The 13,390-nt window shown below is 51.6% G+C and overlaps 1 protein-coding gene across 1 annotated transcript in view; it reads right to left on the bottom strand.

Moving 5' to 3' along the window:
• The window catches only part of ASAP3 (ArfGAP with SH3 domain, ankyrin repeat and PH domain 3), a 49,354-nt gene extending 37,347 nt beyond the window's left edge, over positions 1–12,007 (bottom strand). Inside the window, 1 exon segment of the mRNA XM_047085097.1 lies at positions 11,862–12,007. Within this exon segment, the coding sequence (XP_046941053.1) occupies positions 11,862–11,990 (129 nt within the window). The 5' untranslated portion in view covers positions 11,991–12,007.
• Positions 12,008–13,390: the final 1,383 nt, after the last annotated feature.

The raw sequence follows: 13,390 nt of genomic DNA, 5'->3' as shown, positions 1-13,390 counted from the left end.
TTTACATCCACAGCACCCAGCACAAGACCCGGCACATGAGTAGCAACAAACGTTTGTGGAAAGAATGAATGAGTGAATGAGTGACTATTAGCAAGGCCCTATGGGAATGCAGAAAAAGCAGCAGGGGTTAAGGACTCCAGCTTTTACAGCACACTGTTCTGAGGTCCAAATTGTGTTTCCAGTAGTCTTAGCTGTGTGACCTAGAGCAAGTGACTTAGTTTCTCAGAGCCTCTATTTCTCCATCTGTCAAATGGGATAAGAACAGCATCTATTTCACAGGATTGAATGCAGTCAGGCATTCCAGCACCTAGCCCAGCACCCTGCATATAGGAAGGGCTGCAGGGTAGCTATCCTGACCCAGCGAACACCTTCTCTGTGCTCCTGGGCCCTGTGACCCAAATCCCCAGGCTGGCCAGGGGAGTCTCCTGCAGCTCAGGAGGGGCGCCTGGGCAGCTCAGTCCGTTAAGCATCCGGCTTCTGATTTCAGCTCAGCTCTCGATCTCACAGTTGGTAGGTTCGAGCCCCGCATCAGGCTCTGTGCTGACAGCAGAAGCCTGCTTGGGATTCTCTTCTCCCTCTCTCTCTCTCTCTGCCCCTCCCCTGCTCTCTCTCTCTCTCTCTCTCTCAAAATAAATAAACCTAAAACAAAAGAAGGGTACCAGAGCCTCACTTCAGAACTGTTAAATCGGAGTCAGGCATGACCCGTGGAGTAAGAGGTCAAGCACTCCCAAGTGCCAAGCCCAAATCCTGGCTTTGCCACTTACTGCTAGTAGAGTTACCAGACTCAGCAAACATACAGGACATGCAGTTATATTTGAATTTCAGATAATCAGTGAATAACTTTTTAGCATAAGTGTGTCCCAGATATTGCGCGGGGATCCTGTATGTTATTTGGCAATCCTGTTTACTAAGCTATTTCCTCCCTGTGCCTTTGTTTCCTTACAGGGATTACACAAATTATACACGGGAAATGCTTATAGCACTGCCTGGTGTCTGTTTCTATTTCCATAACTTTTAAAGCAACCCAGATGACACAGAAGAACCTTGCAAACATTACGCTGAAAGAAGCCAGACACGGGGCCATATGTTGTAGGATTCCACTGATATAGAGAGAGAGAGAGAGCACGAGTAAGGGAGGAGCAGAGAGCGAGAGAGGATCCGAAGTGGGCTCCGTGCTGACAGCAGAGAGCCTGAACTCAACAAACCTCGAGATCATGACCTGAGCCGAAGTCAGATACTTAACCAACCGAGCCACCCAGGTGTCCCAACCTGAGTGCTTTAAAATGGTTCATATGGTGAATTTCATCTCGACTTCAAGAGATCTACCTAGGAGCGACTGGGTGGCTCAGTCGGTTGAGCGTCCGACTTCGGCTCAGGTCATCATGGTCTCGTGGTTCGTGGGTTCGAGCCCCGCGTCGGGCTCTGTGCTGACAAACAGCTCGGAGCCTGGAGCCTGCTTCGGATTCTGTGTGTATCTCTCTCTCCCCCTCCGCTGCTCATGCTCTGCCTCTCTCTCTCAAAAATAAATAAATGTTAAAAAAAATTAAAAACAAAAGATTTAAAAAAAAATCTACCTAAAAGCAACCCAGGTTGTAATGTACAGTTAGGACTGAGACTCAGGTAGGCTCTCGATAAACATTTCATGATGAAATGAATGGATGGGAGACAGCAAAGGGCAGAGCTAAGGGGAGAACCTGCCTTGTCCAGAACTGGGCTCAGCTCTTTACTCCTGGACACCTGCGGGGGACGTGAGATTCCTCTTTTTATCCTGGTGCCAGGACAGCACAGACAATTTTAACACTCACTCATAGTAATGGCTTCACCCCTGTTGCTATGATCCCATTTTCTCCGCGTGGTTCCTGATCTCCTTAGCTATCCCATGTGCAGGTGATATTGTGTTTTTAGTAAAAGAGAATTTTCAAATGTTAAGTATCTGTTATGTGCCCGGGATATGCTAGATGCTTTATATGTAATCTCCTCAAAGAACCCCACAAGGTAGTTATTATCATGCATGATTTACAGAGGGGGAAACTGAGATTCAGAAAGGTTAATTCATTTGCCTGAGGTCACACAACCAACAGGAATTCAAACCCAGGATTGTCTGACCTCAGTCACTGGACTCTCTCCATAGACCTCAGCCACATCTCTGTATGCCGTGGGTTGTCAGTCATCCTTTCATGGGTGTAAGTCCTTCTCCTTTCCAGACGGGGCCCTTGTCTTGTCATCTCCATGCCCCTAGAACCTGCCATCCCGCCTGTGCTCACAGCAGGTGTTGGATAAGTTCAATAACCTTAAGTAGGCAGGTCACAGCTTACCACAACAGTTTTTGCCCACTGCTCATCAGTCTCCCGGGGAATTTCTGAACTGCTCACTTGCCCAGGCCCCACCCCCCGGGAGGAGATTTTCATAAAGTACATCTGGGTAGAGGGGCGCCTGGGTGGCTCAGTCGGTTAAGCGGCCGACTTCGGCTCAGGTCATGATCTCGCAGTCCGTGAGTTCGAGCCCCGCGTCGGGCTCTGTGCTGACAGCTCAGAGCCTGGAGCCTGTTTCCGATTCTGTGTCTCCCTCTCTCTCTGACCCTCCCCCGTTCATGCTCTGTCTCTGTCTCAAAAATAAATAAACGTTAAAAAAATTTTTAAAAAAAGTACATCTGGGTAGAGGCTACAGCATCCAAAGTTCTTAAAAGCTCAGTTAAGGTCAAAAGCCAGCTGAGTTAGAGAACCTTTAGCGGCTGTTCCCAGCTCAGCCTCCTATACCCTCCACCGTGAGGCCCCGTCCCTGACCCCAGCGAGGCCCAGGCACAGTGTTCCCATGGTAGAGGGAGCCCAGGGCCCTGCCTCTGAGTCTGGGGCATTCACTGTGCCTGCACGGGCCTCACTGCCTCAGGTGCTCTGAGCCCAGGCACTAGGCCCATCAAAAGGATTTTCTAGCCAGGCACCTGAGTGGCTTAGTTGGTTATGCGTCCGACTCCAGCTCAGGTCATGATCTTGTGGTTCCATGTGTTCGAGCCCTACATTGGGCTCTCTGCTGCTGGCGTGGAGCCCATTTCGAATCCTCTGTCTCCTTCTCTGCCCTTCCCCCGCTTGCACACACATGCTCTCTCTCTCTCAAAAATAAATAAGCGTTTAAAAAGTTAAGGGAAAAAAAAAGGATCTTCTAGCAACAATGCCTGTCTGAGGTCTAGACTACCAAGTTGCCTTCGGGGAAAGCATTTTCCTTCTGCCATGATCTGCGGTTCCAGTTTCTGTCCTCAAACCTACTTGTGTCACCTCAGTGGCCAAAAACAGCTGAACACCAGGCAAGGAAGTGAACACTGAAGACCGAAATTTAGAGAGGGGAGGAGACTCCACAAAGCTGGGCGTGAGGCTGACACCCCGGGAAAGACCTTCTGCTCTTGGGCAGAGGCAGATACAGAAAGAGGTTGGGCTCAGGTGGGGTTCAACCAAGAGGTTGGGTTCCAAGCCCATCCTGAAAGGCCCTCTGGACGCAGGTCCCTAGCCATCATCCCATGGCTCTGTTGCCCAGCTCAGGAGAACTTCTCATCTGCCCCCTCCTCAAATCAGTCCACGCCAGCGTCGAGGTGAAAACAGCACTAATCCTGTTTGGAACCTGTTCATCAACAACCTCGGTGTTGCTAACCTTGGGTTGCATCTGCCATTTTCTTATTTTGCCTCTGGACATCTAGGCAGCGTCTGACTGAGCTGAGCATTGGTCCCTCCTTGAAATCGTCCTTTCCTGGCTTCTGGGGCCCTGAGTCCCCTCCTTCCCCATTGGCAGTTCCTTTTCAGCCCCCTTTGTTAACTACTCTTCCCCTCCCAATCTCTGGGCCTTAGAGCTCCCCAGAGCTTGGACCTGGGCCCTCTTCATCCCTCTCCGTGGGTGACTTTATCCACTGCTCAGCTTTAAACACCAGCGAATGTAACGTACGCATATGTGGTCCGTGGACTGCCTGTGTGAGCATCTCCTGGGGTGCTGGTTAAAATGCAGATTCCCAGGCACCCTCCTGCGTGCTTGGTAAACCTGCCGAGGGCATTTGCCAGGTTTTTGCCAGTGAGGCATCTGAATTTCCTTCCTCCACCTAAAAAACGACTTGCTGTGCAAGTCTTGGTAGAGCTTGCGTCCTACAAAAGCTGACCGGATGAAATTCTTGCTTTTCCAGACTCCCTTGCAGCTAGGGTACAGGTGTATGAGTTAGTCTTGGCCAAGCAGGCACTGGGATCCCAATCAGGAGGAGAGAGTGGAAGATCCGCGCTTATGCTGGTGGCAAGAGCAACAAAGGAGCCCCGTCTCCAGGGACAGTGGCAGTAACAAGCTGTGGCACTTAGCGCATGGCCACAGTGTCCTCGCCAAACTGGCTCATTGGAATGATTTTGGCGGAGATCCTGCCTGCCGCCTCACCCCAGTTCTCCAGCTTCCCAGAAATTCTGCAAACTACTGAGCATTCCCTTTCAGGGAACTCCTTTTTTATGTGAATCAGCTCAGGTTGGTTTCTGTTACTTGCAATAAGAAGCCTAAGAAAGACACAGCTACTGAATTGGACCCTCTGGGAATGGTATCGGGTGATTCTCACATAGATGCAAGCTTGAAACTCGCTCTCTCAACCCTGACAATCTCCAGTGTGTATCTCCAGCCCACTCCTTTCATCTCCAAACTTGTATATCTAAAACGCCTTCTTGACATCTCCACTTGGATGTCTCAAAGACCTGTAAGATGTACAAACAGAATTCCTGACTTTCCCCCCAAAACAGTTTCTCTCCCAGAGCTCCCCTTCCTAGGAAAAAGTAAATGGCACTCTTCCATTGGGAATCTGGGAATCTTTCTTTTTTTATTATTTTTTTTCTATTTTTCTTAATGTTTATTCATTTTTGAGAGAGAGAGAGAGAGCGCGCGAGCAGGGGAGGGTCAGAGAGAGAGACACACACAGAATCTGAAGCAGGTTCCAGGCTCTGAGCTGTCAGCACAGAGCCCATTGTGGGGCTCGAACTCACGAACCGTGAGATCATGCCCTGAGCCGAAGCCAGATGCTCAACTGACTGAGCCACCCAGGCACCCCGGGAACCTTTCTTGACCACCCCCTACACGCACTCTATCTGCAAATCTTGGTGTTACTACTTATAAAATACTTCTAAAATCTGTCCACTTTTTTCCTCCACCAATCGTGACACTATCCACACCGCCGTCATCTCTTCCCCAAACAGCCGCAACAGCCTCCTTGGGTCTTCCCCTGCTCCCTCCAGTCTAGTCTCTACACAGCAGCTGATATGATCTTTCTAGAACAGAAATTGGATCATGCTGCTGGCCTGCAAAAGAGATAAAATCCACACTTGCTATCAGGGCCTACAAGCTTGAGTATGATCTAGCCCCTGCCTGCCTTCCCAGACCCATCTGGTCTTGCCCTTCCCATCTGCCCATCGCTATGCTTCTACCCTCTGACCTCCTTCAGTGTCACAGATACTTTAGGTTCCTTCCTGCCTCAGGGCCTTTGCTTAAGCTCTTCCCTCCATCTGGAGCACCCTCACACCACAATTCTCTATTAATGCTCCTTTTTAGTTTTCTTCTTTGACTTATTTGTTAGCCAACCAATATTTTCTGAGCACCTACTATATGGTGTTATGGTAAATACTAGGGGTATAGTGGTGAGATTAGATTCTATTCTCATGGAAGTCAAAATCTAGTGAGAAACCAGATTTTATTTTTTTATTAAAAAAAATTTAATGTTTATTTGTTTATTTTGAGAGAGAGAGAGAGAGAGACAGTGTGAGTGGGGGAGGGGCAGAGAGCGAGGGAGAGAGAGAACCCCAAGCAGGCTCCACGCTGTCAGCACAGAGCCTGATGTGGGGCTTGAACTCATGAAACCGTGAGATCATGACCTGAGCCGAGATCAGAGTTGGACACTTAACCAACTGAGCCACCCAGGCGCCCCAAGAAACCAGATTTTAATAAATGATTATACAAATAAATACAAAATATACCTATGAGGTGTGCTGCAAAGGAGAGAGATCCAGTGCTATCAGGAGAATTGAGCTTGAATAAAAGCAGAGAAACAAATTAGGAGGCCACTGCAGCACGCCAGGGGAGAGGAGGCGGTGGTCTGGACTAGTGGGGATGTAGGGAAGTGGGTGGGCTCCAGAGATGCTTATGGAACTTGTGATCCTTGGTGATGAAGGATGTATGTGGAGGTACAAGGTTTCTGGCCGGCGTAACAGAATAGAGGGAGGTACCACTCACAGAGGAGGGGATACCGGAAGGGCCAGCCTGCGAGGAAAGTCACGAGTGTGGTTTTGGACACACTGAGATGTCTAAGTGAAACAGCCCAGTGGGCACCCGAACATGAGGGTCTGGGCTGGATATACAGATGTGTGAGTCGCCTAAAGATGAGAGAGGACTGAAGCCATGGATGTGGATGAGATGGGCCAGGGAGGGGCTAGGACCTCGGACCAAACCTCGAGGAAGGCCTTGACCAGGAGGATGAGCCATCATGCCACTTATCACAATGTGCAATTATTCATTTGTTTGTTAATCCGTTGACTACCTGTCTTCCCCAGAAGACCGTAAGCTCAACAGGGCAAAGACCTACATCTCTTTTCATAAGCAACGTGTCTACCCAGTGCCTAATACGGGGCCCGCGATGGAGCAGTCCCCAGGTACTTCACTGGCCGCTGTGTCCCTCAGCAGGGCTGGCCTCATCCATTCCCTGGACAACACGATTGGGTCCATTGGTCGCCACTGTCCAACAAAAAGCCCAAGTGACGAACTGGCCTTCACGGCCTTCTGAGTCATGCTACACCCTTTAGCCCTCTGTCTTTTTAAGTCCACTAACCCTGAGCTTTCCAAACTGGGGTTCATCTGCCCCTGGATAACCAAGTAGGCAGAAAGCAAGATGAGCACAGTGCCTCTCCCTGGATCTTCGATTGTGCCAAACGAAGCACCATTGCCATGGATACATGGGGGGTGGGGACTCTCCAGGCTCTGCCCCTCTTCTCTGAGAAGTGTTCCTTCCGCAGTACAAGTCTCTGTAGACACGCATACACTGCCTGAGTCTATCTTTCCATGACCTCTGCTGATGAAACCAGGGGTGGAAACCCACTTCTAGAACCAATCCAGAAGCTGAGCTGGGCCGTCAAGCTCTCCACCAGGAACGGGGAAGTGGGACACAAGACTGGCTTGGTCACCTTCAGAGGCTAGACCACTGAGGTCACATGGGTGTGGGGGCTGAAGCCACCTGTCTTCCCCAGAAGACTGTGTGATACCCTTCGGGGCCTGTGTGATGACAAGTGAGCAAAAGCAGTGTTCATGTGCAGAAAGAAAGAGAGCCAAGAGAACCAAAATGATGTTCTGACAGCTTCCCGGCCTCCAGTGAGGCCCTGGCGAGGTCCACGTTTACTGATACCTCTTCAGTCCCATGAGGCACCTCTGAGTCCTTAAAACAAATTTCCCTTCAACAGAAACAGCTTGAGAGGCCTTATGTTTCCTGCAAACAAACAATCGCTAAGACTGCATAATTTTAATTGCTTTTTGTCAAACAAATAAAGACACGTGATGGAGCACCATGTAAAAGTCACAAGGGTATTAAGAATCAGCAATGAGGGGGCCCCTGGGTGGCTCAGTCGGTTGAGTGTACAACTTGGTTTCAGCTCAGGTCATGATCCCAGGGTCGTGGGATCGAGCCCTGCTTCGGGCTCTGCACTGATCATGGAGCCTGCTTAAGACTCTCTCTCTCTTTCTCTCTCTCTCTCTCTCTCTCTCTCTCTCTCTCTCTCTCTCTCCCCTGCCCCATCCTCTCACTCTCTCAAATAAATAAAATGAAAACAAAATTTAAAAGAAAAAAAATCAGCAATGTTCTTTCTAGAACAAGATTCCAAAAAAGCAAAAGTCACAAAGGAAAAGACAGATCTGACTCCAATAAAACTGAAAACTATGTAATATAAGACATGATACTTGGAACCTGCTTCGGATTCTGTGTCTCCCTCTCTCTCCCCCACTCACGCTCTGCCTCTCTCTCTCTCTCTCTCTCTCTCTCAAAAAAAAAAAAAAAACAAAAAACAAAACAAAAAACAAAAGACATGATACTAATTGAGGTAAACATTCCTCGTAACCACCATCCCCTTACAATAATGTGTTTTCTCTGAGGACGTACGTTGGGAAGCACACACATTTCCACAGCAATTACCTCCGGGGAGGGTATAAGGATTGTGAGGCGTGGGCAGAGGTGACTTTTGCCTTTTCTGTTATCTTTTTAAATTTTTTAATTAAAAATGATTATGTTCTTATAACACTATATGTTAACTATACTGGAATTAAAAATTTTAACTTCATAAAAATGATGTCCTTTGTGCAACTGAAACTCCCTTAACCTTCAAATAAACATATGAAACACAAGTCTTGGCAGATCTATTTGCGGAAGACTGCTTTATCCAAGATCTAATAGGAAAAATAAGTTCACTAGTAGTTTGAGATGCACAATATAGCATGAGTTCTCAGCACTGGTCAAAACAGTTTACTTGGTTCCTGAATATGCCTTCTTTCCACCAGTCTCCAAATTCACTCACTTATGCTCTCCACTGAATGATGGAGTTCTTCCATCCTTCAAGACCCATCTGAAAGTCACCTCCTCCAGGAAGCTCTCCCTGACGACACCAGTCCTCACTGTTCTCTCGCTCCCCACCCCACTGGCCTCTCTGTACCTTTCTCTGGGCATTCAGGATAGACTCCTGGGATTCCTACTGATCTCCCTAAGATAGGCTACATCTCCCCAATCAGCCAGCAAACCAGGGTAGCATCTTTATGTCCCTGGTGCCTAGCCCAGAGATGGCACGGGGAACCGGACAGAGAACAGACTCAGAGTCACAGACCCACCATGTGACACGAGACAACTGCCTTAACCTTCTCGGGCCCACTTTCACCTGTGGTATTGTGACCACCAATAAGATGATGGCTGTAAAGGGCCCCCGAACAGGAAAGTGGTTGACAGAATGATCATCTGTCTTAACACTCCCTCACATTTGTATAGTGTTTCACAATTAAAAACAAAAAACTTTTGGGGCACCGGGGTGGCTCAGTCAGTTGAGCATCTGACTTCAGCTCAGGTCATGATCTAACGGTTCATGAGCTCAAGCCCTGTATCGGGCTCACTACGGTCAGCGCAGAGCTCACTTTGGATCCTCTGTCCCCCTCTCTCTCCGCCCCGCTCCTGCTCGAGCTCTCTCTCTCAAAAAGAAATGAACGTTAAAAAACAAAACAAAACTTTAACAACCTAGAGAGGTAAACAAGGAGGGATTATTAACCCATTTTAAGGGTGGGATAACTGAGGCTCAGAGAAGTTACATAGGGAGGACAGGCAGTTGGGCTTTAGAAGGAAATAGAATCGGAGCAGGGGTTAGAATATTTGGGTGCCAATGCCAATTCTTTCATTACCTAGATATGGGAGCTTAGACGAGTCTCTTGTACTCTCTGGACATCAGTTTCCCCAACTTCAATGAGAGTTCCTAGGCGATTTCTATCTTAAAGGGTTGCTCAATGCTGACATTCCAGTTTTCAGTGGCCTGCCCAGGGTCCTTCCTAGTTGGACTGCAAAAAAAGGGGCTGCAAGTCTCAGGAAAGAGTCTCCAGTTACTCCCAGGAAACCAGCGGGGACTGGAAGCCTTGCTTTAAGAATCTGTTGCATTTTAATTCAGCCAAAGGGAACCTCAAGCCTGGGTGTGGGTTAGTCATGCCCAGGATGGGGGTAGGGGTGGAATGGGGGGGGGGGGATGGAGTGGAGGGTGGAGGTGGGCAGATGCCCGCATCAAACTGCATGTAACTATAAACATGAATGCAAAATCAAACAGGAAACCTCAGCAGAGTCCAATCCAAAGGTCAGATTCTAACCTTTTTGGACACCGAAATGCTGAAGAGAAAAGCTGTGTTTGGGTGCCCCAGCCTTCCTGCTGCAAAAACAAATGCTTGCAGGAAACCAATTTGACAATAAATTATATCGTTAAAAAACAATAATAAATAAATAAATACTAAAAACACACAAACAAAAAATGCTTGCATGCATCAAACCAAAGTCCTGAAGGCAAAGGAGGCCAGATTTTTGTCCGGCCTGAACTGGGGCAAAGCTGAGCTCTGACCAGAGCCCATTACAGCCTCCAGACCCCTTCCAAGAGTTTCCCCCCCACCCCCCACGACCTCCGGCCCAGCACACACAAGTGCTGACACACACCGAGCCAGGCAAGGCCAGATGCACAGGGATAAATGGGCATTTCTGTCCCTGGAGAAAGGTTCATAGTACAGCCCCTTCTCCTGCTCCAGCTCAGATTTAACATTTTAATGAAGAACCCAGAGAGGAGGGAGAGCTGTGAAAGCCCTAAGGGTACCAATGGCACTTAAGCCTTCCAAGTCTTGACGGAAGCTGTGAAGACAAACTTCAGGAAGGTCTCTCCCCTCGAGATGACAGTTTCCCTGTGAACCTCCCAGAAAAACAGAATCCACATTCATAGGCAGTGGACTCTAAGTTACTGGTTCTGCCCAAGGAAAGAAGCCATAAAAGTCACTGGCTTCTTAATTAAAGCCTGTGACCCTACTAGGTACAGAGCACTAGGTGAGGCTCTGCGAGAGAAATGAGGACAAAAGGGACCCAGTCACTGTCTAAAAAGGTCCATCAATTAACCTGATAGCCATTCCATTCATCAAGACGCATGCTTTATACACACTGACTCATGTAATACCAGAGCCCTGTGAGGTAAACATTATTATCCCATTTTATAGATGCCAAAAGTGAGGCTCAAAGAGATCAGGTCACATACCCAAGCTCGCACAACTGGCAAACTGCAGGGCCAGAATTTGCAGGTCTGCCTCCTGCAAAATCAATGCCCTTTCCACAATCCTCTATCACCCCTGCAAAGAGATGCACGCAGATTCTGGGATAGGAGTTCAGCCTGCCAGGGAGAGGAGGAGAAGGAGATATTCCTCAAGACATCGGCCCAGGGTATTATGAACTATTGAGCTTTGTATCTGCCACACAGTAGGTGCTCAATACTCTTAAGGTGAAGGATGGGAGATGAGAGCCCCTGCTGAGGTCCAAAATGCCATCCAGTTCGGGGCATCCTCTGAAAGGGAACTGCAAAACTACATTATTCTCCCTTGGCCCAAAGCCACAGGGTGTCTGCCCTAGAATAGTCCCTGCAGAGGAGGCCCAGGAAAGTGCAGCAAGCAGGTCCAGAAAGAGGAAGGAACTCCAGAAGGACGGGAATGGGGTGGGGCAGCCTGCAAGGGCGAAAGAAAAGGCCTGGGACGCGTTGCTGGGAAAGACAAAGAGGAGAGGGGAGGGGAGGGGAGACTACAAACTTGCCAACAGCCTGGCCAAGGTGAACCCCGGCTCCTGGCGCCTTCTCATTCGCATTCATTCCACAAGCGCCGGCCAAATCTCAGAACCAGCAGCCAGGAGGAGGTGGCCTCCCTGCAGCCGGGGAGAAGTTCAGGACTGAGGCGGGAAGGCCTCTTTCCCAGAAGGGGAGTGACTGGGGGAACAAATCTGTGGGGCTCCAAAGATGAAAACGCAAACAGATGCAGTGAGGCGCTGAGCAAACACGAGACGGGACCGACCAACAAGAGCACTGGGGTTATGACCCTGACCTGTGAAGTCCTTCATCGAGTTGAACTCAAGCCCCCCCCCCCCCACCACAAACGGTCCCTCGGGCCCTCCCGCGGACTCAACGGGGAGGGCGCAGATGTTTGAGATGCACTCGATTCTCACAGATCTAGAGAGGGGTCAGGTTTCCGGGGAGGGGTAAGGGCCATCGAAGCGCGTGTCACGCCGGTGAAGGTCAAGGAGAGGCCTTGCCGGGACCCCCGACCCCGCCCGCCCAGGGCCCCCTCACCTCCTCCCGCGCCAGTGCAGCCCCCCGGCACCGGAGCATCTTGGCGGTAAAGGCGGCGGCCCCGGCCGGGGAGCTGAGGTCCTCCGCGGTGACGGCCAAGAACTCCGCGACGCTGAGCTGCTCGGGCATGGCGGGCGCGGGGTGGGGGCGCCGGGACTGCCGGAGCGGGGCGCGGGGGGCGCTCGCTGCACCGCGCTGGGCCGACCTCACAGCCAGCCGCGAGCACCGTCGGGGCCTCCGCACGCCCCGCCCCCTCCGCGCCGCCCCGCCCCGCCCCCGGCTGCCTCCGACCGGCACCGCCGGTTCGCCTCGCGTCCTGGGAGCCCGGAGCTTCCCCACCCCGCCCGCCTTTCGGCTCCGCCCCCGGCCTTCCAGCCTCTCCCCACCGACCTTAACCAGGACAGCGCGGCCCTAGCCCCTCGCTGGGCTCCCCGGCCCCTACTCCGGCCCCTCACTAGCCTCCCCAATCCCTCCCCCAGGCCTCCTAGATCCAGAGCTCCGCCCCTGGCTCACTGCCCCGCCCCCGGCCCCTGGCCGGGCTCCACAGCCCCGCCTCCAGGCCTATTAGCCCTAGAGCTCCGCCTCTTGCCGTGCTCCCTAGCCCCTCCCCCAGGCCTCACAGCCCCTGAGAGCTCGGTTCCTGACTCACTGCCCCGCCCCCGGCCCCCCGCCGGGCTCCCCAGCCCCGCCTCCAGGCCGCCTGGCCCAGGAGCTCCGCCCCTCGCCCGGCTCCTCGGCCCCGCCCCCAGGCCACCCAGGCCACCCAGGCCGATAGCTCCGCCCCTAACTCACTAACCCCGCCCCAGCCTCCCTGGAAGCTCAGCCGCATCTGTCTCCCGGCCCCTCTGCAGCTACTCCCCCTTTCATCCCTCTCTTGGGCCTCACAAGTTGCCTCCCTCCCACCCCCTGCGCGCCCCCCCCCCTTCGTGAGCCTTTCATCTACCTCTCCTCTCCTATGGGTTCGTTCCCAGCCCCCTTGACCTCGCCCCTTCAGCCTTACCCCGACTCAGGCCCCCATCTCTCCCCCCAGGCCCACCCGGTCTCGGCGCCCCCCTTCCGCTCCCAATTGCACCATCCCTCCCTTGCTTCGTACACTCAGCTCTCAGCCTCGGCTCTGAGCCGCACCTCCCTCCCCCCCTTCCCCCCCTCCCGCCTTGGCTTTTGGCCCCTGCGGAGTCTGTGTGGCTCGGTGCCTTTGGGTAGCTGTGTGATTTGGGGGAAAGTACATTCCTTCTTGGAATCTCAGTTTCCTCGTCTGCAAGGTGAGAAGCCTGCTGCCCACTTAACGGTGATGTTGCCAGGAAAGAGCCTAACCCTTGCGTGTACCCAGTAAGCGCTCTGCAACCCGCTCCCCCTTTCCCGATCCTCTCGCTGCACCCTCATTCTTCCTGGGCTCAGTATGGTGCCTTCCACTCCGGAACCCAGCTCACTGTCCTGACCAGGCTGAAGACTGCCACTCCTCCCCCACTATTAACCCTTGCCTGTTAGAAACCATCTATGTCCTTGGGTGGATGAGAGATGAGGTTCAG

Source organism: Lynx rufus, unplaced genomic scaffold (assembly GCF_022079265.1).
Source record: "Lynx rufus isolate CCGP_SWC_20201006 ecotype Redwood Valley unplaced genomic scaffold, mLynRuf1.p SCAF_2, whole genome shotgun sequence".
NCBI lineage: Eukaryota > Metazoa > Chordata > Mammalia > Carnivora > Felidae > Lynx > Lynx rufus.
The sequence above is the reverse complement of the archived record's forward strand: the minus strand, read 5'-3'. Positions and strand labels throughout refer to the sequence as shown.